We start from the raw sequence: 23912 nt of genomic DNA on the forward strand, positions 1-23912 counted from the left end.
CATCGCTCTTGCGATCAGTGTGCATTGCCCGTTTCTTGAATGCAACTGGTGTTTATTTTGTGGTAACGTAAAAAGAAAGAGGCTATGTCTATATTTAGAAGAGCTGTAACTACTGGCAGAAAGAATTGGTTGATTTGTGGATGGTGGTATTTTGGGTCACAGATCAGCAGCAGTGGTTTGCAGCTCAGCCTGGGGCTTAAATACTTAACCAGTTGAATGGGGGTAAAGATAGGCACAAGGGTATTGAATAATTGCCAAGCATTTAAAGCATTACTTTGCTGAAACTATGCAAGATAGATTTACCAAAGGACCTACCTGATCATAAAGGGGCTTGTATTGAAACAGCTGCAAAAAGGGAGGGGGGAAGTCCATTCTAGCAGGCTGGTTCAAGGCAAACTCCTTCCTGATCCTGGAGCAAGGCGTGCTTCTATTGCCTATCAGTTGATGGATGGAGGGAATGCACCTTGTTCCAGAAAAGAAATTATTCATAGAATCATAGAATCATAGAGTTGGAAGAGACCACAAGGGCCATCGAGTCCAACCCCCTGCCAAGCAGGAAACACCATCAGAGCACTCCTGACATATGGTTGTCAAGCCTCTGCTTAAAGACCTCCAAAGAAGGAGACTCCACCACACTCCTTGGCAGCCAATTCCACTGTCAAACAGCTCTTACTGTCATTGGGAGTTCCTTTAAAGCTCCCAGCTGTTTTCTTTTTTTCCCTTTCCAATTTTTTAAATTAATTTTCACAAACTTATAAACACATAAACAAATAAACAAACAAACATAAATCATGACCTTATTAAAACTAATCTTAAAACTTGACATCTTTCCGCAGGGCCTGCAAGACGGAGCTGTTCTGCCAGGCCTTTGGTCAGGGTTCAGTCTGACTCCCTCTCCCCTTTCATAAGAACTTGCATGAAAGTGGCCTCCCAATTTTTCTCACAGGCCCATATAAGTTCAGCACAAACATTTGGGCCTGGTGAGCATTTAAGGTCCCCAACCCTAATCTGCGGGTTGCCATCTGATTGGATTTTATTCTGATCCTGATCTGATTTGAGGATGTATTTTAATTGATTGTCTGATTTTATGTTAATGTGTTATACATATGATGTTAGCTGCTCTGGGCCCGGCTTCAGCTGGGGAGGGCAGGATATAAATAAAATTTATTATTATTATAATTATTAACATTGTTAAGTGACTTCCTCGTACCCCCTTAGTTGAATTTCAATGCATTTCATTTTAACGGTTTTCCAAATCAAAATTCTTAAATACTTAATCACTTATCATCTTTCTTTCTTACCAGTTCAGCATTAAACATATGAATTCATCACATTACATATTTAAATCCTAAGCCAATCTGGTAATTGCAAGCTTTTTCCAATTAATTTAACTTAACGTATTTAACTAAATAATCATTAAATTTCGTCCATTCTTCCTGGTACTCCTCCTCCTTCTGGTCACGGACTCTTCCGGTCAGGTCGGCTAGCTCCGAAAAATCCATCATCTTCACCTGCCATTCATCCACAGTTGGTACTTCTTGCATTTTCCACTTCTTAGCTAGTAAAATTTGAGCAGCTCCCAGCTGTTTTCTTGAAGCCACATTGGTACCTGCCCCACACCAACAGCACATAGGATGCCAGATGTGGAGCAAGAGGGGAAGGTTTGCCAGGAACAGTCTTGGCAGGCTAAAGTTGGCTCATGGGCTCTTCATTAGCAGAAGGTTGGTCAAGATGATATTAGCATTCTACTGACCACATTGTCACCTCCTGCTGTAAGGTGGTAAGAATAGCCTGCCAGGGACTATCCACTAGTCTCTCAGGGAGCAGATCTGCAGATTCCAAATGTAATAAAGGTAAAGGGACCCCTGACCATTAGGTCCAGTTGTGGCCGACTGGGGTTGCGGCGCTCATCTCGCTTTATTGGCCGAGGGAGCCGGCATACAGCTTCCAGGTCATGTGGCCAGCATGACTAAGCCGCTTCTGGCGAACCAGAGCAGCGCATGGAAACGTCGTTTACCTTCCTGCTGGAGCGGTACCTATTTATCTACTTGCACTTTGATGTGCTTTTGAACTCCTAGGTGGGCAGGAACTGGGACTGAACAACAGGAGCTCACCCCGTTGTGGGGATTCAAACCGCTGACTTTCTGATCAGCAAGTCCTAGGCTCTGTGGTTTAACCCACAGCGCCACCCTCCCAAATGTAATAGTAAAATGGCTAATCTGTAAATATTTCCCCATCTAAAACTGTGCATCACTGCCTGAGCCTTTGCACCGGCTTTTCCCAAACTTGGGTCTCCAGCTATTCTTGGACTACAACCCCCATTATGCCTAGCTAACTGGACCAGTGGTCAGGGATGGTGGGATTTGTAGTCCAAAAACAGCTGGAGACCCAAGTTTGGGAAACCCTGTTTTTACACTGTGTCCCAGATATACCATATTTTTTGCTCTATAAGACTCACTTTTTCCCTCCTAAAAAGTAAAGGGAAATGTGTGTGCGTCTTATGGAGCGAATGCAGGCTGCGCAGCTATCCCAGAAGCCAGAACAGCAAGAGGGATTGCTGCTTTCACTGCACAGTGATCCTTCTTGCTGTTCTGGCTTCTGAGATTCAGAGTATTTTTTCCCCTTGTTTTTCTCCTCCAAAAACTAGGTGCGTCTTGTGGTCTGGTGTGTCTTATAGAGCAAAAAATATGGTACTTTCCATATAAGGAAAAAAAATAAATATTTGGCATTATTGATAATCTGACCCATCCATATATGTTGTTTCTTAATGATGCATACTTAGAAGCAGGGGGAAATCAGTATAAAAATAGAATAGTGAATAGTTTCCCATTAGAGAATAGTTTTCCCTCCCGCGTCTCTAGGTCTGATTGACCCCATTTCCCACTGAAATTAAACAAAAATAAAACAAAAGAGGGAGTGGTTTTTGCAACACAATGGAAGAATTGATCCCTTTATTGGAGGAGTTTATGAACTGGCGCAGGTTAGGGGAAATACTTTTATACACCTTTGAGATTTGTTTATTATCCCCCTCAAGGATAAAATGGGTTTAAAAGATCAGATCCTTGCAGTGCCAAATTATGCATGATCCTCTAGGTTTCTATGGCAAATCTTAAGGACTTGCAGCCTTTAATCAGACCTGGCTTGAGGCTATACGGTCTGGAGAGTTAAGGTGTGATGGGGTCTGGAATCTAGAAACATGGACCACAGGTCAAGAATTTAAGCTTGTTTAAATCCCAGTGAATCACATAAACTGCACATGAGCACTTAATTTCTCACTTATGTGGTTTATTGGATTAAATCTAATGGATCTCATTTTAAAATGGAATAATGACAAAGTCTACAATTTAAAGGGTTCCTTTAGGCCCTTTTTAGCTAGGGCATGTGTTTTCACAATGAGCCATCTGAAGCCCCAACTCTTTTTTCCCCAACACCACTGCCTGCATTGCAAATGTTTTTTCCAACTCAAAATATGGCATGTCCTATGGAAGATAATTATTTATTTGAAAGATAAGTTAAAATGTCTCATTGCGCACCCAAAGCTGACTCTAGGGTGTTTCGAGTTACACCCATAAATCCTGTTTCTCTTTCGTAAGAACTGAACTCCTGAGAGCTCATTGGCTGTGTTCAAATGTACAGTGGTACCTCGGGTTACAGGTGCTTCAGGTTACAGACTCCGCTAACCCAGAAATAGTACTTCGAGTTAAGAACTTTGCTTCAGGGTGAGAACAGAAATCGCATGGCAGCAGTGCGGCAGCAGCAGCTGGAGGCCCCATTAGCTAAAGTGGTGCTTCAGCTTAAGAACAGTTTCAGGTTAAGAATGGACCTCCGGAACGAATTAAGTTCTGTACCCGAGGTACCACTGTCATGCTTAACCATGGTTTGTTGCTACACAGATAAGCTAATGTGAACCTTGTGACTGTATGTTTCTTCGCTTCTCCTGCTCCTTGGTGTGGCCTTAAGGAGTTCAGAAATGTTCACTTTATGTGGAAGCTTGTTCAGATGTCCTAATCCAAACATACTAATTTCTGATTAATTTTAACTATGATTTTGTCCTGGCTCCTGCCTCAGTCACTACAGCAGAGGCTCTTACTTGAGTTTATGAGAAATACCTTTATTACAAAGCAAGTACAGCAATAGGTGAAAGCTAACTCAGTCCCAGAGCTTCTTCAAGTGGGATGGAGAGGTTCACTGAGCTAGGAGCAAGACCAGAATTCCAAAGTCAAAACTGCACAAGAGTGGCAAAGTTATTTTAGCAGGTTGAACATCCATCCAGCAATATAGCCTCAATTGCGAAAATCAGCCTTGTAAGTGTTGGGATACTGCCAGGGAGACAAAGTCCATCTCGACTCCACGTCGTCTCCGGACGTCCATTGATCTCCCGTAGACACGCAGTATCAGCAATTAGCGACACGAGCTCTAGAAATAGCTTGCTACATTCCAGAACTGATGCACTCTCTATCAGCAGATAATGCACACAGCGGAAGATGCACCCAGGAGAGCATGATTTACAAGTTTATTCAGCGTTAATCAGAACAAAGAAAAACATGACTGCCTGCTTCAGAGTCTCCGGCAGAGAGAGAGAAACGAAAGCAAAGACACAACAGAAACATCCTGTGAAAACAGGAAATACGCAGACTCTGTGACTCAAAGCCTGCTCCCTTTGAAGGTGGAATGGAAATATCCTAACAGTAAGAATATCTGACTTGATGCACTACACTGGTGTGTGTGTGCTTCTGTTCCCAATGGCAGAGGTGTTGCCTGGCCCTGGGACACAACGCCAGATCCCATCTCCTCTGAATCCTGTTCAGCCACTCCAGTCTTAGGCTCTGAGCTCTTCCCTGGCTCCAACAACATTCCTTTATCCACAAGGAGAGAAGAAGCATCTGGGACTCTTGTTCCGGAGTTACCGCCTGCCCAGGAAGGGCTTCCTCAGACAGGCTTTGCTCAGCCTCCCCTGCCTCTTCCTCTTTCAATGCCTCCAGTGTCTTCCATCTCAAGTCTACACCCGAAGGCAATGACAGACTTGTGAAAGGTTTGTTGAAAGAAGCCAAAATTCAAACCATGGGTTGTGAAGCTGGCTTGTTTCTGCAAGCTGCACTTAAAATTCACCACCGTTTAAGGTTCAGACACTACACTAAACCGCAGTTCATCCCTAATGCAGCTCCTTGCAGCTGCACCAGAAAGGTGGCGTGAAGCACACGATCCTTCATGGAACGTGAAAAAAAGGCTTTGGGAGTGGAGACAGCAATCATAGCCCCAATTATCCTTCCACTTCCATGCATTTGCGGGACATGGGGAGGGCAGTATGGAGTCACTTGAGACAAGCTGAGTTTGGCTGGAGTTGTTCATCTGCAACATAGAGATCATAGAATAGAATCATAGAGTTGGAAGAGACCACAAGGGCCATCGAGTCCAACCCCCTGCCAAGCAGGAAACACCACCAGAGCACTCCTGACATATGGTTGTCAAGCCTCTGCTTAAAGACCTCCAAAGAAGGAGACTCCACCACACTCCTTGGCAGCAAATTCCACTGTCGAACAGCTCTTACTGTCAGGAAGTTCTTCCTAATGTTTAGGTGGAATCTTCTTTCTTGTAGTTTGGATTCATTGCTCCGTGTCCACTTCTCTGGAGCAGCAGAAAACAACCTTTCTCCCTCCTCTATGTGACATCCTTTTATATATTTGAACATGGCTATCATATCACCCCTTAACCTCCTCTTCTCCAGGCTAAACATGCCCAGCTCCCTTAGCCGTTCCTCATAAGGCATCGTTTCCAGGCCTTTGACCATTTATATATAATAAATGCTGGCCCACTGTAAGCATTTAACCAAATGCTGGAACATTGTAAGGAGTACTAAGATTATTTATATAAACTTAAGCATGCTTGAACAAGCAGTATAAAAATCCTGAGTAATGTTGCTGTATTAACATTTAGAAAAGAGGCTTAGCTTGCTAGGTGTGAGTTTTGTTTAAAACCCATTTTTAAATGGAAGTAATGATTTTCTGTAACAAATTGCAGGCATTTAGAGGGAGGTTCTCATTTTCAGTTCTCCAGTCTGTAAAGGCTTTGGATTTAGTGCCGGGTAGTTCAGTTGTTTCCTGCAAATCTTACTGTTTATTAAAGCCACGATCTGTGCAGGAAATGAGGGGTGCACAAAATCCAGCTAAACAGCTGTGAAGTTCTTTTGCAAAGGAAATATTGCATGGCACCACTGTTTTTAAACCCTTTCCAGCTATGAGGGAATAAAACCAGAACAGTTAGATGCAAATTGAATGACTGGTGTACTTCATTAATTAACAGAAAATAATTGTCCGGTAGCTGGACAGATTTACAAGTCCACATGTGGCTTAATAAGAGTGTGTTTCAGAGAGCAGATCCTGGAACAATGTGCTTAATAATGTGTCTATGTTTCTGTTGTTGTAAGTAACTTATTTTTGAGGCATGCTTTGTGAACCTCTCCTTCCTCCTCCTCTTTTGAATATCAGGTTTGTTATGAGAAGTTATGTTTCCCTTGCAAGATTTAATTTCTGAAACTGTTCCTTTAATTTTCCTAGGGGAGGAAACCGTGATTGCTGTGCCACATGGGAGCCACAGTGCAAGAATTACTGTGAAAGGACCAGCACACCTTGGTATGAACCCTTTTACACGTTACTAACAGAGAGGAAGTTGGACAAAAGTATTCCATTTGGACTTTTTGGGGGTTATTGGAGCTATAGTTGAAATCCCTTACTTCTCCCGCCTAGGCCTGATCCTGAAGTCCTATGGGTGTGCTCAGCTCCTCATGCAATTACCATCACATGATGGAGAGAGTGGGGCTGTGCTTGGTGGCTGTGTCCCCTTCAATGCATCCACATCACTTAGGACCACCACCCTGTATATTAGGAGTGAGGAACCTCTGTCCTCCCAGATGTTGCTGAAGTCCCATCACATTAAGCAAGCATAGCTAATGGCCTATGGATGATGGGACCTGTAGTTCAGCAACTTCTGGTGGGCTGAAGGTGTTCCATACCTGCTCCATACATTGTGGGGGAGTGGGAGGAGGAGGAGGAGGAGTTTGGATTTGATATCCCGCTTTCTCACTACTCGAAGGAGTCTCAAAGCGGCTAACATTCTCCTTTCCCTTCCTCCCCCACAACAAACACTCTGTGAGGTGAGTGGGGCTGAGAGACTTCAAAGAAGTGTGACTGGCCCAAGATCACCCAGCAGCTGCATGTGGAGGAGCGGAGACGCGAACCCGGTTCCCCAGATTACGAGTCCACCGCTCTTAACCACTACACCACACTGGGGGAAGGTCTGAGCCTGTTCTACCTGTATGCTCCCTCCCCAGTTACGAACTGTGAGCCATCATAATCAAAAACTCTGGTGCAAGTAGGAACAGGGGTGAAATCTGCTAGGACCTGAATGTGAATCTACTTCATTTGCACTTTCTGAAACAGTGTGAGAGCCAAAACATAGCTGTCCTTAAAAAAATCACACTTGTCTGAATTTTGTGGTGGTGTGTTTCACCACTGAAAGAATTTGTACAAAACTGCAGAGATATTAGTGAAAGTTAACATATAAAAAGTGTCGTAGTAGGCAAAATTGCTTGCCAAAATTTGAACGGGGCAAAAAGTGCACACACAAATGTGTATATTACACTAAATTACTGGTAAGTTTTCACAAGGCGTGGGGGGGTTAAGAACAACAACTTGCCAACTGACGCAGAAATGTGCAGAACTGAATTTAAGGATGGAAAAATTAGAGATTGAAAGAGATCAAAATTGAAAGAGGAGGCTAAAACCTGCTGAAGAGACGCTCTACTTCAGATCTTCCCCCTCCAGCAAGCTACTAGGCCAAGTTTAAGATGTTGCTGTTAGCGTGTAATTACCTGAACACTTTGGAACCAGGTTACCTCTGAGAATTCCTTATATTGTATTCCCCTGCCCAGACTCTTGGATTCTTTACTCTTGGGTTCTTGAGGGAAAAACCTTCAGTAGTGTTGTATGCTCCCAGGGTTCATCAAACATCCAGTAGGACTCCAGTGGCATTTGCCCTCTGGAACACATTCCCAATGAACATCTGATAAGCATCTACAATACAGTGGTACCTCGGGTTAAGTACTTTATTCGTTCCAGAGGTCCGTTCTTAACCTGAAACTGTTCTTAACCTGAAGCACCACTTTAGCTAATGGGGCCACCTTCTGCTACCACGCCGCCGGAGCACGATTTCTGTTCTCATCCTGAAGCAAAATTCTTAACCCGAGGTACTATTTCTGGGCTAGCGGAGTCTGTAACCTGAAGCGTATGTAACCCGAGGTACCACTGTATTGGCATTTACGTGCCCACTTAAAACTTGTCAGTTCACCCAGGCTTTCCCTGAACAGTGGTCCAGCTATTTTGATGTGTTAATCTGGCCTACTGATTTGTGATATATTTCCTATGTGTCTTACGAACATAGCTGTCAACTTTTCCCTTTTCTTGCTATTCGGAATAAGGGAAATTCCCTTTTAAAAAGGGAAACATTGACAGCTATGCTTATGAATGTAAATTTATTCTTGACTAGCAGCGTCATACCTGGCACTGCTCAGGAATTCTAAAAAATAAATAAATCAAAAATTGTTTTATCCAGACGTAAACTAAAACATGCTCTTTGATCTAAGGAACCATCGCGCAAAGTTTGGTTGCGATATTTTAAGAGGCGTCCAAGTGCATAATAAACAGACAACTATGCTTCATGTAAACAAGTGCTTTGTTTATCTGTCCTGAATCTTCCAACATTGGATGTTCACAAGTTCTAGTTGTTTTGAGATTCTCAGCTGTTAGGAGGGTCTTTTGTTTACAAATGCGGAGAAGGAAGCTGTCTGGGTTGCAGAGAGCTTTGTTGTTTCCATCTTGTTGTCCTTTAAATGCTTGGCTTCCCCAAATAAATCAGATAAGGCCACTCTTATTATTGTCACTTTCCCTTCATTTGGCATTTGAAATGGCTTATTTCGGGAGGAAGGGAGTTGAAGTGAAGGGGGAAGGGTGTTGGAATATATTATAGGCTTTCCAGAAGCTGTTTTGCTAAGAGCTTCAGAATCCAAAATAAGCCAGAGTCCTCTGAAAATAATCCCCCTGCTGTAGAAACAACAAAACCAGAAGCTAATATTTTTACAAGTGGCTAATGCTAGATAACCAAGTTCATGAACTTACAACCGAGTCTAGCTGGAAGGGAAGCGAAAGATGCTAAATTCCTGACTTTTCAAATGACAGAACCTTGCGTTTTAAACATTTAGCCATACATGTGAATTCTGTTTTTATTCTTTATGGATATTAACAGGAAAACATGTGGCTTACAGTTTGAGTGGATTAAAATAGGTGTGCGTTTAACAGAGACTCCTGTTCCCTATCTGGGAATTATGCACACAATGGTGGTGGTGGAAAAAGTTCATGAATTCCAGCAGGTAGGTTTTCTGGCAGGAGAAGCTACTCTCAAATCCACTGACGTCCAAACACGACATGACAGGTCTGCACCATTTTATACTTAAATCAGAGACACATATGCTCTACCTATTCTTCTTGTGTCCAAATGGAAATAATCACTTTGCCGGAGAAGCCCCCTTAGATTTTATATAGCTGAGCTGCTCACACTCACATTTATTCCTTCTTATAAATAATGTTTATTGGTTTGTCATGAGCACATGCACAAACTAACATATAGCCATGCAGATGTTGGCAGACTCACACACATTGCATTTTCAGTATAAAAATTACAGAGATGCAGTTATGTAGAGCCAGGATTTCAAGATTAAGCTGTATAGCCCAACCACAATGAATTGGGGTGTGTGTGTTATATGACTCTCCCTATTTTTATAATCAAAAATTCTAATTTCCTTAAATCCGTTTTCTTTTAAACTGCAAACGTTGGCTTTTAAAGATGCCTACTAAGGGTGTGAGATAGGATCTTGATAACCCCTCACTCCTTGACCTTAGGTTCTGTACATCACAATTTGGAATTTTGATGGATCATGTTTCAACTTGTGGGTTAAATATATTTTAGCTTCCAACCAGGAGCAGGCAATCTTCTTGCTGTATAGGCAAATGACAAAGAACTTTATTGATTTGAGTGTCAGTACATCTCCAAACCCTTTGCAGAACAGAGTGAATCCATTGGAGCATAGTCACTGTGTGTAAAGTTTCTCTCTCTCTCTCTCTCTCTCTCTCTCTCTCTCTCACACACACACACACACACACACACAGAGAGAGAGAGAGAGAGAGAGAGAAAAGAAGGAGGAGGAGGAGGAGGAGGAGGAGGAGGAGGAGTGAGACCAGCTAGTTGAGCAGCTAGTCTCTTACAACTTATAGCATCACTACTCAGGTCTCACAGCTGTGGCTGGTGCTGTGGTCTGAACCGCTGAGCCTCTTGGGCTTGCTGATCGGAAGGCCGGCAGTTCAAATCCCTGCGGCGGGGTGAGCTCCCGTTGCTCTGTCCCAGCTCCTGCCAACCTAGCAGTTTGAAAGCGCACCGGTAGATAAATAGGTTCCACTGTGGTAGGAAGGTAAACAGCGTTTCCATTCGCTCTGGCTTCTGTCACGGTATCACGTTGCGCCAGAAGCAACTTAGTCATGTTGGCCACATGACCCGGAAAGCTGTCTGTGGACAAGCGCCTGAAGCCAGATGAGCGCCGCAGCCCCATAGTTGCCATTGACTGGACCTAACTGTCCAGGGGTCCTTCACCTTTTTACCTTTTAGTGGACTCAGAACTTTCAAGACTGTAGTAGTGGCAGGGACTGGCAGGACATTGATGAGTGTGCTTTGGGGGAAGGGAGGCTGGAGTCTGACTCAGGAGAGGGGGGCAGCTTCAGAGCTGGAGGGTGGAGCACAGGAGGAAGAGGAGGAAGAGGAAGAGGCAGGTCTTGCCAATGAAGGGCTGGGTGCTTCCCCACCCTCTCCTGTGCCAGTGTCTCCCAGAAGCAGGAGAGGAGTGAAGTGGGAAGAGCAGAGGCAGCTTCCACTCAGGGATAGTCTTGGCCTGCTTACGCACTGGTGATGGAGGGGCATGGCCCCCTGTTGCTGCAACTGCTCCATAGAGCGTGGATATTCAGAGTCATAGAAGGCTTTGTAAGTGTTTGCTTTTGATAATAAAGAGCTAATTACAGTCTGTCAGGGAACTGCCATCGTCTCAGGGGCGAGAGGGGAAAAGCCGGATGGATTACAGAGAGCCCCCAAAGATCGTGGGAAGCAGCACCTCCTCAGCGGAGGAGAGTAGCCACGCCTCCAGTGGAGAGGAGATGGAGGGCTCAGAGGAGGCGAGGCGGTGCCAGGACACCTTGGCTGGGCAAAGCGGGGAGGAGAGAGGTCCTCCGTTACCCACGCCCTCCTTGCGCAGTAGGCTTCCGCGCCGGGAGGGGAGGCGCAGACTGGGTATCATGAAACTACTCTGCTGGGGAAGGTTTAAGGACCGCCCACTCTCAGATTCTGCCAGTGAATAAGCAAGACACGGAATAGAGGCGCTCTGCATTCCAAAGGTTTTATCACCGATAAGAAACCTTTAAAACAGACTATTGAAGCATATTTCCTGATTGCTCTCGAGCAACCAACCTATACCTCTTACACAGTCATACCTCGTGTTGCGTTTGCTTCAGGTTGAGCGTTTTCAGGTTGCGTCCCGCGGCAACCCGGAAGTACCAGAAAGGGTTACTTCCGGGTTTCGCTGCTCGCGCATGCGCAGACACTCAAAATGACGTCATGTGCAGAAGCGGTGATCCGTGCAGATGCGGGTTGCATTCTGCTCATGTTGCGAACGGGGCTCTGGAACGGATCCCGTTCGCAAACAGAGGTACCACTGTATGCTATGTGTTGTGTGCATTCCTTGGCTGGGAAGTGGCTGTGACAAGTACTGATCTGCACTCCATCAGCTGGCCTGGCAGCCTGAAGGTGGTCAGCTGGTTTTCCCAGCCAGTGAAGATAGTAAAGTAAAGGGACCCCTGACCATTAGGTCCAGTCGTGACCGACTCTGGGGTTGCGGCGCTCATCTCGCTTTATTGGCCAAAGGAGCCGGCATACAGCTTCCGGGTCATGTGGCCAGCATGACTAAACCGCTTCTGGCGAACCAGAGCAGCGCACGGAAACGCCGTTTACCTTCCCGCTGGAGCGGTACCTATTTATCTACTTGCACTTTGACATGCTTTTGAACTGCTAGGTTGGCAGGAGCAGGGACCGAGCAACGGGAGCTCACCCCGTCGCGGGGATTCGAACTGCCGACCTTCTGATCAGCAAGTCCTAGGCTCTGTGGTTTAACCCACAGCACCACCCGCATCCACCAGTGAAGATACACCTGGCCTAATAAAATCTCTCCACCCAAGGCCCAATTCCTAAGTCTGGCCAGCTCACTGCCCCTGAGTGACAACAGACTCTCCCTTTCTCTCTGGTCTAGTCCTTCTCTTGCCTTAGTTTCCCTGCCTGATCTGCTATCCCCAGTTTTTCTGTGGTGACCTTGGTGCTACCTAATTGGTATCTGATCTCCAGCCCAACCATGATAATGTCTCCTGCTTCTTGTTCAGCTGATCACCACCTACATTTGATAGACTTGGACCCTGCTGCAGTTTGCCAGAAACCAAGCCCAGACCTGACACCAACTATAGAAACACCTACTGTTGTTAAGGGTTCCTGCACTGAAATTTGCTCAGCTGGCAATCGGTTTAGGCTTATAGCTGATAAAGGCACATGGCTGGTGGACCCAAAGCTTCCGCTGCATAGGCCAAAAGCACTTTTATTTAATATTGCTCCTTTGGCCATCCCATAGGGACCAAATTATGAGTGCTGTAAGACTGCTGAAGACCTTATTCTCCCATGAAGCTGGTAATACTTGCTCTTCAGTTAAAGTTAGTTGGGGTGATACTAAGAAAAATGCTCACCCACAGCAACAAAGCCTTGTTCCACTTAGGTTGTAACTTCATCCATATGCCGACTTTTCTGCTTTTTTGGGGTAAACCTGCGCTCAGAATTAAATAGACTTTTCAGGCCATCACTTGCTGAATATGCCTGGAAAGCCGCTTGCTGTTATATTTCCAGATGGCTGCCAGTTAAGTTTGCAAAATATTACCTTGCCCTTTGAAGAAATAGCTATAAAAAAATATATTACGCATGCGGAGTGTTTTGTGTTCATTCCATAGGGAAGCTGCTATTGACAGGCAATGGCTTAAAGCAGGTGAGAATATACGGGAGCCGAGTTTACAGGTAGCCTGTGGAGCAAATCTTCATCTCTCTGTGTGATGGAATTACTTGGAAAAAATGAGCAGCTGGGTTTAAGCTTCCCTGCTGAAATCCAGGCTGCCTTTGCATAACTGTTAGTAGAGAACTGCTTAAGGCATTGGGTCTAATCCATCACTGGCGTTGAGTGATGTTGTTCCAGCAAATGGGTTGTGATTCTCTACATACCTGCTTGTCCATTGAACCATAAGGCTTGTTCAGTGTTTAGATGCTCTAAAAGTCTTCATATATTCATAGATATGGTTTTTTGGGGGGGGATAGGCTGTATGCCTGAGTCCCTTCTAATTCCTAGATCCAACAAGAATCCAATGGCTGGAATAGCCGGACAACTTTCTTGGCAATGGCCTAAGTGTGGGTTTATAAGGTAAAAGGATGTGGCGTTGGGCCAATGGTTTCTGATACAGATTTATTAATTAACTTTGGTTACAGCAGTCCACAGTTCACACACTTCAAGGGGAGAGAGGCTATGGTTTAAGTAATAATCTGGACTGAGCCATAGTGTAGCAGTTAAGAGCATGAGTTGGGAGCTCTCTGTTTTAAACTCACCTCAGCATATACTAGAATGTACTACGTGGTCTTATATGAACTTCCATCACTTGGCCTCAGCCCCCACCTGCAATGTGGATGCCACCATACCATCCTACCTTACAGGGTTGTGGTAACAATTACTATGACATATAAATGTGGCTATTGCTAGCTTTATTTATAGAACATCAAGTGTTTTTATCTCCTAAGGATTATGAGTGCTCCACAGCCTACTTAAATGAGTCAAGTTGTTTTTAAGGAAATCTGACAGATTATTTCCTCTCTTTTTTAACAAATGGGTTTGGGTACACTTCTGTCTAGACACAGTGGACCAATTATATGCCTCTTCCAGCCCTATTGCTTTCATTGGAATTAGACCAAGGATAAATTTGGACCAAAATTCCTTTATCCAGAGAAAGATATTGTTGTTTCTCGCTCAGCTGTTGCATTATATCCTTGCTTTTAGCAGAGTTGGGGGAATGTTTCTCCTCAAGATTGTTCATGCCTTAGGCCATTCGTGAATATTTTAGGGGGCATATCAATGGATCTGCATGATTTCACAGATTATAAAGGACACTCACTGGCCACAATGAGTTGCTGTGGATCAGTTAAGGAACAGGAAGCTTCTTCTTCTTCTTTCTTTGGCGATCACTGGTAACCGAGTAAGATTGTCTTCCATAAACACGGTTTTAACAACATAAGTGACTGTGGAGGCCAATTCTGGACCCACATGCCCTTCCACGGTGGGGACATTGGTTTCCGGGCGGGAGTTGATCACTGTGTGGATTTGCCAAGCGTGCCTTCCTCTTACCTCGTTTCTCCCTTGCGTTCTGAGTTTGAGTGTCTCTAGGACAGGAAGCAGACAGTAGGAGTAAATGGGCAATACTTGAATAGAGAGGGATGTAGAAAGTGTGGCCTAACTAACATCAGATGCAACCCACTATATTGTAGCAGCAGTAGCAAGCTTCTTCAGAAACCTTTTTACAGGGCCAAAAGGAGCATATTATGGGTGCCAGTTGGGATAACAGTTCCACAAGTCTTTAAAACACGCTGAAGAGGAATCAGGGGATCCTAGCAAAACAAAAAAACAAAAAAACCCCAACACTTTGAATTGTACATCATCTTTCATGGGCAAATGTAAGGAATTTGTACAGTGTATGTGCAAAATATTAAACACTGTGATAGCTGTGCACATACATCAATTCTAAGAACTTAAAAAATGAAAGCAAAAGCAAACAAACTTCGGTCATATTTTGTCTAATATGTGAGTTACAGTGATCTGAAATAATACCTCAAAACCACTTAGCTCTGAGATCTAAAGCCTTCCCCCTGTCTAAGCAGTTTGTTGCTCAAGCTCAGTGGCAATAATATATTTGACCAGGAAAAGGGAGAGAGGTCTGCAAGCGAAGCGAAGCTCATTATTCTGTGAGTGTGGATGACAGGCTTGACTCGACTTAATGTCTTTTTTAGTTGTAAGGCCGTTCAAGGCAATCAATTTTCTCCTTATCTGCTGGCCGTGAACCAGTGCTAAACCTGTTTTATTTCTAATGTATGAAAATACATTTTAGCTCCTTCAGAATATATGTGGTGTGGCAATTTGTTCCCTTTCCAGAGAATTAGATTAAACAGCGATCCTGGTTAATCCCCTGTCACCCGACAGCTGTAGTTATCGCTTAAATATATTGCACCCGGCTACCTGCCTTTTTACAACTGTATCCCATGTCATTATTTCTCCCAATCTACTTTTTGCTAGAACGTCAATGTTTTGGGGTTTAGTTTTGCCTTTCAAGTATTCTCCACAACCCTCTGAATTGTGGCATGTCCTTTTCCCGTTTCAGTGATTGAATCAAAGACGCTACTGGGAGACAGCGGCGAACACAGCTTTGGTGCCCCGGGAACATTCGTTATTGAAAACACGACTGTGGAATTTCAGAAGGGCGCAGAAAGAGAAACGATAAAAATCCCAGGGCCCCTCGGAGCTGATTTCATTATCAAGGTAAGACGTTGCCTCCCTTGGCCGTGCAGTCTGAAGATCTGGCTGCCAACGCAGTTGAAACAGCTATGTATAAAAAGGACAACAGCAGCCAAAGGGAGAGAGGGAGGGAGAGAAGAAGAAGCTGAACAACTGAATTAGGATTTATAAGGTGTCAGATGCTCAGGCCCAAGTTAGGCAGGTGGGCTGCTGTCACATAAGCCGGCAGCCTAAAGCCAGACTGTTATGCCAATTTAATAGTCAAGGCATTCCCTCAAAGAATCCTGGGAACTGTAGTTTAAGGGTGCTGAGAGTTCGAAGGTTCCTGTTTCCTCCACAGAGCTACAATTCCCAGAGTTCTCTGGGAAGAAGGATTGCAGCTCTGGGAGGGGAATAGAGGGTCTCCTAACAACTCTCAGGACTCATAACAAAGTATACTTCCCATAATACTTTGGGGGTAGCCAGGGCTGTTTAAAGTGGTGCCATAGAGCCTGAATGTAAATGCGACCCAATTCTCTGAAAGACCTTTACTCCAGTTCTTACATGTATTTTGTGGCCAGGTGGGTTGGTGCCCTTTGATCCTGATGTTCTAATCCCAGGAAGTGGATTTAGTAGCTAAGAGAAATGCCTGCTGCTTGCCAGCCATTGAATATTCTCATATTTATAGACCACCTGTTATCCCAAAGATGCAAAGCCACATTGCAAATGTACATACAGCATTCCCTTCACTTCTCAAACGGAAAAGTGGAAGCTATTGTTTAGCCCATTTTACTATCCAAGTTCAGACATTTAAGGGGAAGAATATGGTAGCCTATTTAAATTGCAGAAGGAGTTTGGTCTGGCAAGATGGAGCTATTTTGTATAAGCCCAGCCCAATTCTAAAGCAAGTTATTCAGGATTTATACCTAGTTAATTCAAGCAGCACTTGATTAAAAGTGAGTGCAGGTTAGAGACCACAGCTTCAATCCCATTTGTTAAAGTTGCTTTAGAAATAAGAGCCATGGACTTTGAGTGAGATCAAACCCCACCTGTTGACTCCCACAGTGGCTTACATAAACTAAGGGCTCAAGCAGACTTCATTTTTCCACATTTCCAGGCACAGTGTCTCACTTTAAAGCGCTGTGTCCAAATGCTTTTTTTTTTTGCCTCAGCACTTTCCCTGTGAAAAACCTGCTCTTTACTGACAATCCTTTTCGGCAATCTACAAAAATCCACATTGCCGTTTGTTCCAGCTCAGCAGTAAAGAGCAGCCTTTTGCAGGGAAAGCTCTGGGGCAAAAGGAAGGGGGGGGAATCATAGAGCTGGAAGAGACCACAAGGGTCATCGAGTCCAACCCGTGCTTGGACACAACTCTTTAAAGAGTCTTTTCCCCCACCTGCTTTAAATCCAGTAAGCAGGTAGCATGGCGAGCTTCCTTGGGCAAGAAGAAGGGCAACCACTGAAAAGGTTTTGCCCTTTGTAACTACCTCCTAAGCTTCAGAAAATGAGACAATATCAAAGGAGGGCAAAGAAGGTGTTGATATGGGAGCAGCTGTTCTCTTGACTGATTAAAGGTAAAGGGACCCCTGAGCTTTAGGTCCAGTCGTGACCGACTCTGGGGTTGCAGAGCTCATCTCGCTTTATTGTCCGAGGGAGCCAACGTACAGCTTCCAGGTCGTGTGGCCAGCATGACTAAGCCACTTCTGGCGAACCAGAGCAATGCACGGAAACGCCATTTACCTTTCCGCCAGAGCGGTACCTATTTATCTACTTGCACTTTGACATGCTATCGAACTGCTAGGTTGGCAGGAGCAGGGACCGAGCAACGGGAGCTCACCCCATCACAGGGATTCGAACCGCTGACCTTCTGATCAGCAAGTCCTAGGCTCTGTGGTTTAACCCACAGCGCCCCCCGTGTCCCTTCTTCTCTTGACTGATAGGTTGCTTTAATTGTACTCCAACCCTGCCTGAAAGGAACTCGGAGGAGCCAGTGCTGGAGCAAGCTGATCGGGCACCTGGGGTGGTGTGTGTGTCCTACGCCCAGGGCTGGGGCCAGCCAGCTGTGGGGGCGGGGCAAGCCACCCGTGGGGGCCGGGCAAGCCGGGGCAGGACGCTCCTTGGGGCCTCTGAGGAGTCTGCGTGCTTCCTCCCACTCAGCCACCCTACAGCTGAGAGGGAGGCAGCGGGCAGACCGTTTGGTACAGCGCAGCGCCTGCGGGCGCCCAAGCCACCGCATCACTCCCAGGAGAGACGCGTGGATCAGGTGCGCTTCAGGGCCCGCAGTGAGTGTCGCTCGACATTTTGTCACCTCCCTCAGTGATGACACACGGGGCGAACCGCCCTCATCGTCCCCCCTTCCTCCGCCCCTGAGAGGAGCATACAAGGTTCAGCTGTCCCCATTTTGTCCTCACAACAATCTTAAAAGGTAGGGTTGGTAAAGAGAAAAGAACCGCGCCAAGGTCACACAGTGAGCTTCAGCTCTAGGTGAGCATTCGATGCAAGGTGTTTGCAACCTTAGTCCAACACTCTAATTCTGGAACCATTGGCTGAGAGGATGTGGTTGGTTTGAAGCTGCTTTTGGTTTGAAAATGTTTTTGATTGTGTTGTTTTAATGACGTGCTTGCTGCATTACACTCCTTTGGGAGGAAGGATGGGGTATAAATTGAAAATACCGTATTTTTTGCTCTATAAGACTCACCTTTTCCCTCCTGAAAAGTAAGGGGAAATGTGTGTGCGTCTTATGGAGCGAATGCAGGCTGCTCACTTTCACAGAAGCCAGAACAGCAAGAGGGATTGCTGCTTTCACTGCGCTGCGATCCCTCTTGCTGTTCTGGCTTCTGAGATTCATAATATTTTTTTTCTTGTTTTCCTCCTCCAAAAACTAGGTGCGTCTTGTAGTCTGGTGCATCTTATAGAGCGAAAAATACGGTAATAATAATAATAATAATAATAATAATAATAATAATATTGGAAATAATCACTACATACCACTGGATCCAATGTGTTCTAAGCCTTTAATGGTAAGCAATGCTTCTCTTCACATGTCGTCTACTTCTTCAACATTTAGGTGCTCCAACATATGAAATGGGTGATACACAACAGCTCCTAATCATGGGGATATCCACTTCATATGAACCCCTTCTCCAAGGGTGCAAAACCATGGGTGCCTGTGCAGTTGGGTGCCAGCAAAGGAGCATTCCGTGGCCATCTGTGCCAAAGAATGGAGGCAGACATGGCAAAGAGAAATGGCGCCACTGATAACCTGTGAACTGGGGCCGTGATGCTGACATAAACGGCAGAAGATAACCGTGCCTGATAAACAAAACCCTTTCTGCTTTAAATTATAGTACTCCAGGTTTCCTGCTTGCAATGTTTCTAAATTCCCCCCTTGCCTTTTTTTTTTTTTTTTTTTGCCACGGCGCTTTCCGCACTACACTTTGCGCATGAATTATTCTGTGACAGGCCATAGAGCGCTGGCCCTCGGTATACAAATGTGTTGTAATGGGACTCTCTCTAGGCCAGGTATGCTGCCCCCAAAGACAGTGTGGTTCAGTTCTTCTTCTACCAACCCATAAGTCATCAGTGGAGACAGACAGAGTTCTTCCCCTGCACTGTGACATGTGGAGGAGGTGAGTAACGGATGTGGCTTGGGAGTGTGTACAGCTGTGGATTTTAAGTGGTGGATTTACAGCTTTCTAGCTGTATATATATATATTTTTAATGCTATAAATTCATGCTGGGTTGTAACTCTGAGCTCCTCCCTGTTTGCAGTGCAGAAGGCCAACATTTGCAGCCAGTTTAGTATGTGGTGATGTTTTCGGTGTAGCTACCAGGGCTCTTTTTCAGCCAGAACTCAGTTCCGTCCCCTCTCAGGTGGGTGCCAGTGCCATTATAAAAGAACAAGGGAGGTCTTCATGGTGAGTTCCGGCACCTCTTTTTCTAGAAAAATAGCACTGGTAGCTACTATTTTTTAAAAAATCAAGTCTCATGTTTCAAAGGCACACTGGAAATGTAGCTAATGTTTTGGGGAAGGCACAGTAAGCATTTAATTTTACACAGAGTGCTTCAGAGTGCTTCTCAGTAGTCTTTATGGTAGCTTTAAAAGACCAGCAGGTATTTATATTTCTGTATCATAGATGGGGGTAGGGTGAAGCAGAGGCAGCAGTGGTTTGTCTAAGGCAGAACCCTGCATTCACCACATTACAGCACAGTAGTACAGTGGTGCCCCGCAAGACGAATGCCTCGCAAGATGGAAAACCCGCAAGACGAAAGGGTTTTCCGTTTGCAGAGGCGCTTCGCAAGACGAATTTCCCTATGGGCTTACTTCGCAAGACAAAAAATGACCAAAAAAATTGAATTATTTTTCCGCTCCAAAACCACTTTTCCTGAAGCGCTAAGCTGCTAAAAGCATTTTAGCAGCAAAACCGCTAATTCCCCACCCCTTAAAAAGCCGTTTTTAGCCCTTAAAATGTCAATAGCGCTAATAGCGCTACTCCGTCAATGGGCTTGCTTCGCAAGACGAAAAAACCGCAAGACGAAAAGACCCGCGGAACGGATTCTTTTCGTCTTGCGAGGCACCACTGTACCTTGGTTCTTGAACTTAATCCATTCCGGGAGTCCATTCAACTCCCGAAACTGTTCAAAAACGAAGGCGTGGCTTCTGATTGGCTGCAGGAGCTTTCTGCACTCAATCGGAAGCTGCAGAAGCCGTGTCGGACATTCGGCTTCCAAAAAACGTCCGCAAACCGGAACACTTACTTTCGGATTTGCGGTGCTCGGGAGTCAGTTTGTTCTACAACTGAGCCATTCGTAAACCAAGGTACCACTGTAATGTTTGATTTATTTAATGAAGTTGCAAATTAAAATACACAACAGCTTTACATGTCTGGCTAGGATTAGAGTTGTGGTGCACAGAGGGCTAAAGAGGGAAATGGAAGGCAGGACATTTCCATTCCACGAACTTCATTACAGTTATAGAAGGAAATTTAGGATGCTAGCCAATACCTTTTTTAAGAAAAGCAGTGGTGACTGATCAAGGCACTGTTGCAGGCAAGGGAACGGGATAATTGTGCAAAATTCTTAGTTACTGCTGTTGCTGCAGCTGCTGCTGCTCTTTAATGGATCTGCAGAGACCATAAAGGGTCACAAGTGTGCCACAGACTTTGCAAATCTGCAAAGGTTTGCGACCTTTCCAGCGTCGAGTGTTTGGCCTGCGTGCCGTAGTTGGCGCAAGTGGGGTCGATAACAGGCAGCCAGGGTTTTTTTTGAAACTCGCATCGCTGTTGGCTGAGAGAGCGCTGGCCTCAGCCGATTGAAATGAGTCCTCTTGAGTCATTGGGCTCAGCTGCTGAGGAGTTATGAAATGTTTATGAACATTCCCAGCCCTCGGAAGGCTTGAAAGTTGTCATCGCACAAGGCCTTACAGGCACACGGGGATGTGTGCTGTTGGAGGGGAGAGGTGCAGCAAGAAAAGATGGAGTTACCAAAGTGTTAGCTGACCGATGGAGAGTATGCGAGAATATTTGCATGTGCGTGAAAGAGCGATGCGAATGTACTTCGCAAATAGTGTGTATGTTCACAGGGGGCATTACGAGTGAAGGTGAGAAGTGTGGAGTTGGGGGCACATGTGAGAGTGGAGGAGGAAGGGTCACAGAACACACAAATCTATCTATACAGTGGTACCTCGGGTTACATACGCTTCAGGTTACAGACTCCACTAACCCAGAAATAGTACCTCGGGTTAAGAACTTTGCTTCAGGATGAGAACAGAAATTGTGCTCCGGCGGCGCGGCAGCAGCAGGAGGCCCCATTAGCTAAAGTGGTGCTTCAGGTTAAGAACAATTTCTGGTTAAGAACGGACCTCTGGAATGAATTAAGTACTTAACCCGAGGTACCACTGTATATCCTTAGTTGCTGAACGCCTTGGAACTGGTACATTTCAGCTCCTGAATGATCGAAAACCAGAAATGAGTGTTCTGGTTTTTGAACAATTTTCGGAAGCCGAATGTCCAGCGTGGTTTCCGATTGGCTGCAGGACACTTCTGCAGCCAATCGGAAGCCACGCCTTGGTTTACAAACAGTTCCGGGAGCCAAACGGACTCCCGGAACTCATTCTGTTCGAGAGCCAAGGTACGACTGTATATTGGTTTCCACTTAAATGCAATGCATATTCCTCTCCCCAATGTAGGTTACCAGCTGAACTCTGCAGAGTGTGTGGATATCCGTTCAAAGCGCGTGGTGCCAGATCAGTACTGCCACTACTATCCTGAAAATAAGAAACCAAAGCCTAAGCTGAAGGAATGCAATATGGACCCCTGCCCTTCAAGGTTTGCATTGCCAATTTATAAATGGATGGGTGGATCCCGGTCAGAGCACTGGGGAGCCGGGTGTCTGTGTCAGTGGTGGAGGGAAGGTTTTGCTTTTCAGTAAAGAAAGGAATAGTGACCACCAGTATTATTTTTGCACACACCCCTGTGAATCGGTTCATTTGATTCAGTGGGTGCTGTGATTCTGTCTGTATAACCTGGAAATTGAACTTACTATTATTGGGCAGGGGTAGCCCTCCAGATGCTGCAGGGCTACAAGTCCCATCCTCCCTGATCACTGGCTGTGCTTGCTGGGGCTGATGGGAGTTGTAGTTCAGCAACATTCAGAAGGCACCATATTCGCCGCTGCTGTTCTTGAACAAGAAGGGCTGAGCCAAAAGTTCTTGTCATTATTGGTAGGGAAAGAAGGGATAATTTAAGCAAATCGCTTTCAGACGAAGATTATATATGCACAAATTTTTTTATATTTGGAACGTATTTGTCCAAAAAATAGTGACCCATGAATCAATGTATATTTGAGGGAAACAACAAGTTCTTCCATTTACATATATGTTATATAGTTCTGTAATCTTAATTATATTTTTTGTAATAATCGTTTAGGGTTGCCATATTTCGAAGAGCAAAAAAGAGGATGCCATGACGGCCATTCAAAGCAGATGAATGCAATCTGTCCCAATTTTTACCCCTGAAAAAGAGGACGTGTCCCAGAAAAAGAGGACACATGGCAACACTATTTATTGTTGTCTTCTTCTGCCTTTTAAAAATGGTTTATGTATTCTTTTTCTTTTTCTTTTAGCTCATAATATTCTTAATTTTTTCAAAAGATGGAAATTAAACTCCAAGATTAACAAGGCTAAATAGTGTATCTGATTTGGAGTTGGATAGATAAAGCTAACTCCCATATACTGAATAGTCTGGAAGCCGCCTTCCTTAGGAAAATTTGCTTGATTTGGAGGCAAATTAGTAACCTTTGCTGCCTATGAATGCTGGAGAAAAGGCGAAATACTTTGAATTTTGTTTTAATTATTGGGATTAAAGTTGGTGATTATATCAGGATTTTGGGGAAGAAGAAAACAGACTGACTCATGGTTTGATGATAGATATTTCTGGAATGCTACGTGTGAAATGAAGGGAGCGTTGGCTAACATGCAAGAAGCCAGAGCAACTCATTATTTGGAAGTTTTCATTGAATTAAGCAAAAGGTGCAAAGAATTGCAGCAACGCTTTCACTAGTTCCAGATGCTTCCAAGAGAATGCAGAGCCAGCTGGAGAAAATGTTAGCCAAACAATTAAGAAAGTGGTCAGTTCATTCTGCCTTCGCTTTAACATTTTTCAGCTGTGAAGCACAGCTTTCAGGTAATACGGATCTCAAAGGTCTACTGATTCCATTCAGAATCAATACGTGAGAAGGGTATTCCTTGTATCAAACAGAACACCACCTTTCTTGTTATGAGCCAAAGCTAGTCTGTCAAAGTTGTCATCTTCACTGAATACCAGGATGGTAACATTATTAAAGGATAAAATTATTCTATGGAAATAGCCAGAAGCTTTCAAAGTTAGCACTGATTTATATCCCAGACAGTGACTGAGTTAAATCAGTCACTAAGTGAACCGCTGTGATAGGATCCTCATGTGAATTTTTTTTATTGTTTTTGTTTTTGTTAATGCAGGCAGAATAGAAGCTTTGGAAGTGGTTAGGCAGCATATTTTGGATTTAGATGTTCATGACTTGTTGGCAGAGATTAATCCTCAAAGAACATCGCCCTCCTCCCCAAGCCACTATATATAACAAAACTTACATACTTGACCTAGCTAGTTTTCTAGTTGTGGTTTTTGTCTATTAAAAATGAATGAGTCAAATCCCATATGGTTGACTGGCA

At 44.6% G+C, this 23912-nt stretch overlaps 1 protein-coding gene across 3 annotated transcripts in view; it reads left to right on the top strand.

The window, feature by feature from the left end:
- The window catches only part of ADAMTSL3 (ADAMTS like 3), a 291781-nt gene that overhangs the window by 174664 nt on the left and 93205 nt on the right, over nt 1-23912 (top strand). For all 3 annotated transcript variants that reach the window (XM_083411788.1, XM_083411787.1, XM_083411789.1), the window contains 4 exons: nt 6555-6629; nt 15594-15751; nt 19224-19335; nt 21894-22032. In XM_083411788.1, the coding sequence (XP_083267914.1) occupies nt 6555-6629; nt 15594-15751; nt 19224-19335; nt 21894-22032 (484 nt within the window). The remainder of the gene's footprint in view (nt 1-6554; nt 6630-15593; nt 15752-19223; nt 19336-21893; nt 22033-23912) is intronic.

This window comes from Podarcis tiliguerta (assembly GCF_965153285.1).
Source record: "Podarcis tiliguerta genome assembly, chromosome: 14".
NCBI lineage: Eukaryota > Metazoa > Chordata > Lepidosauria > Squamata > Lacertidae > Podarcis > Podarcis tiliguerta.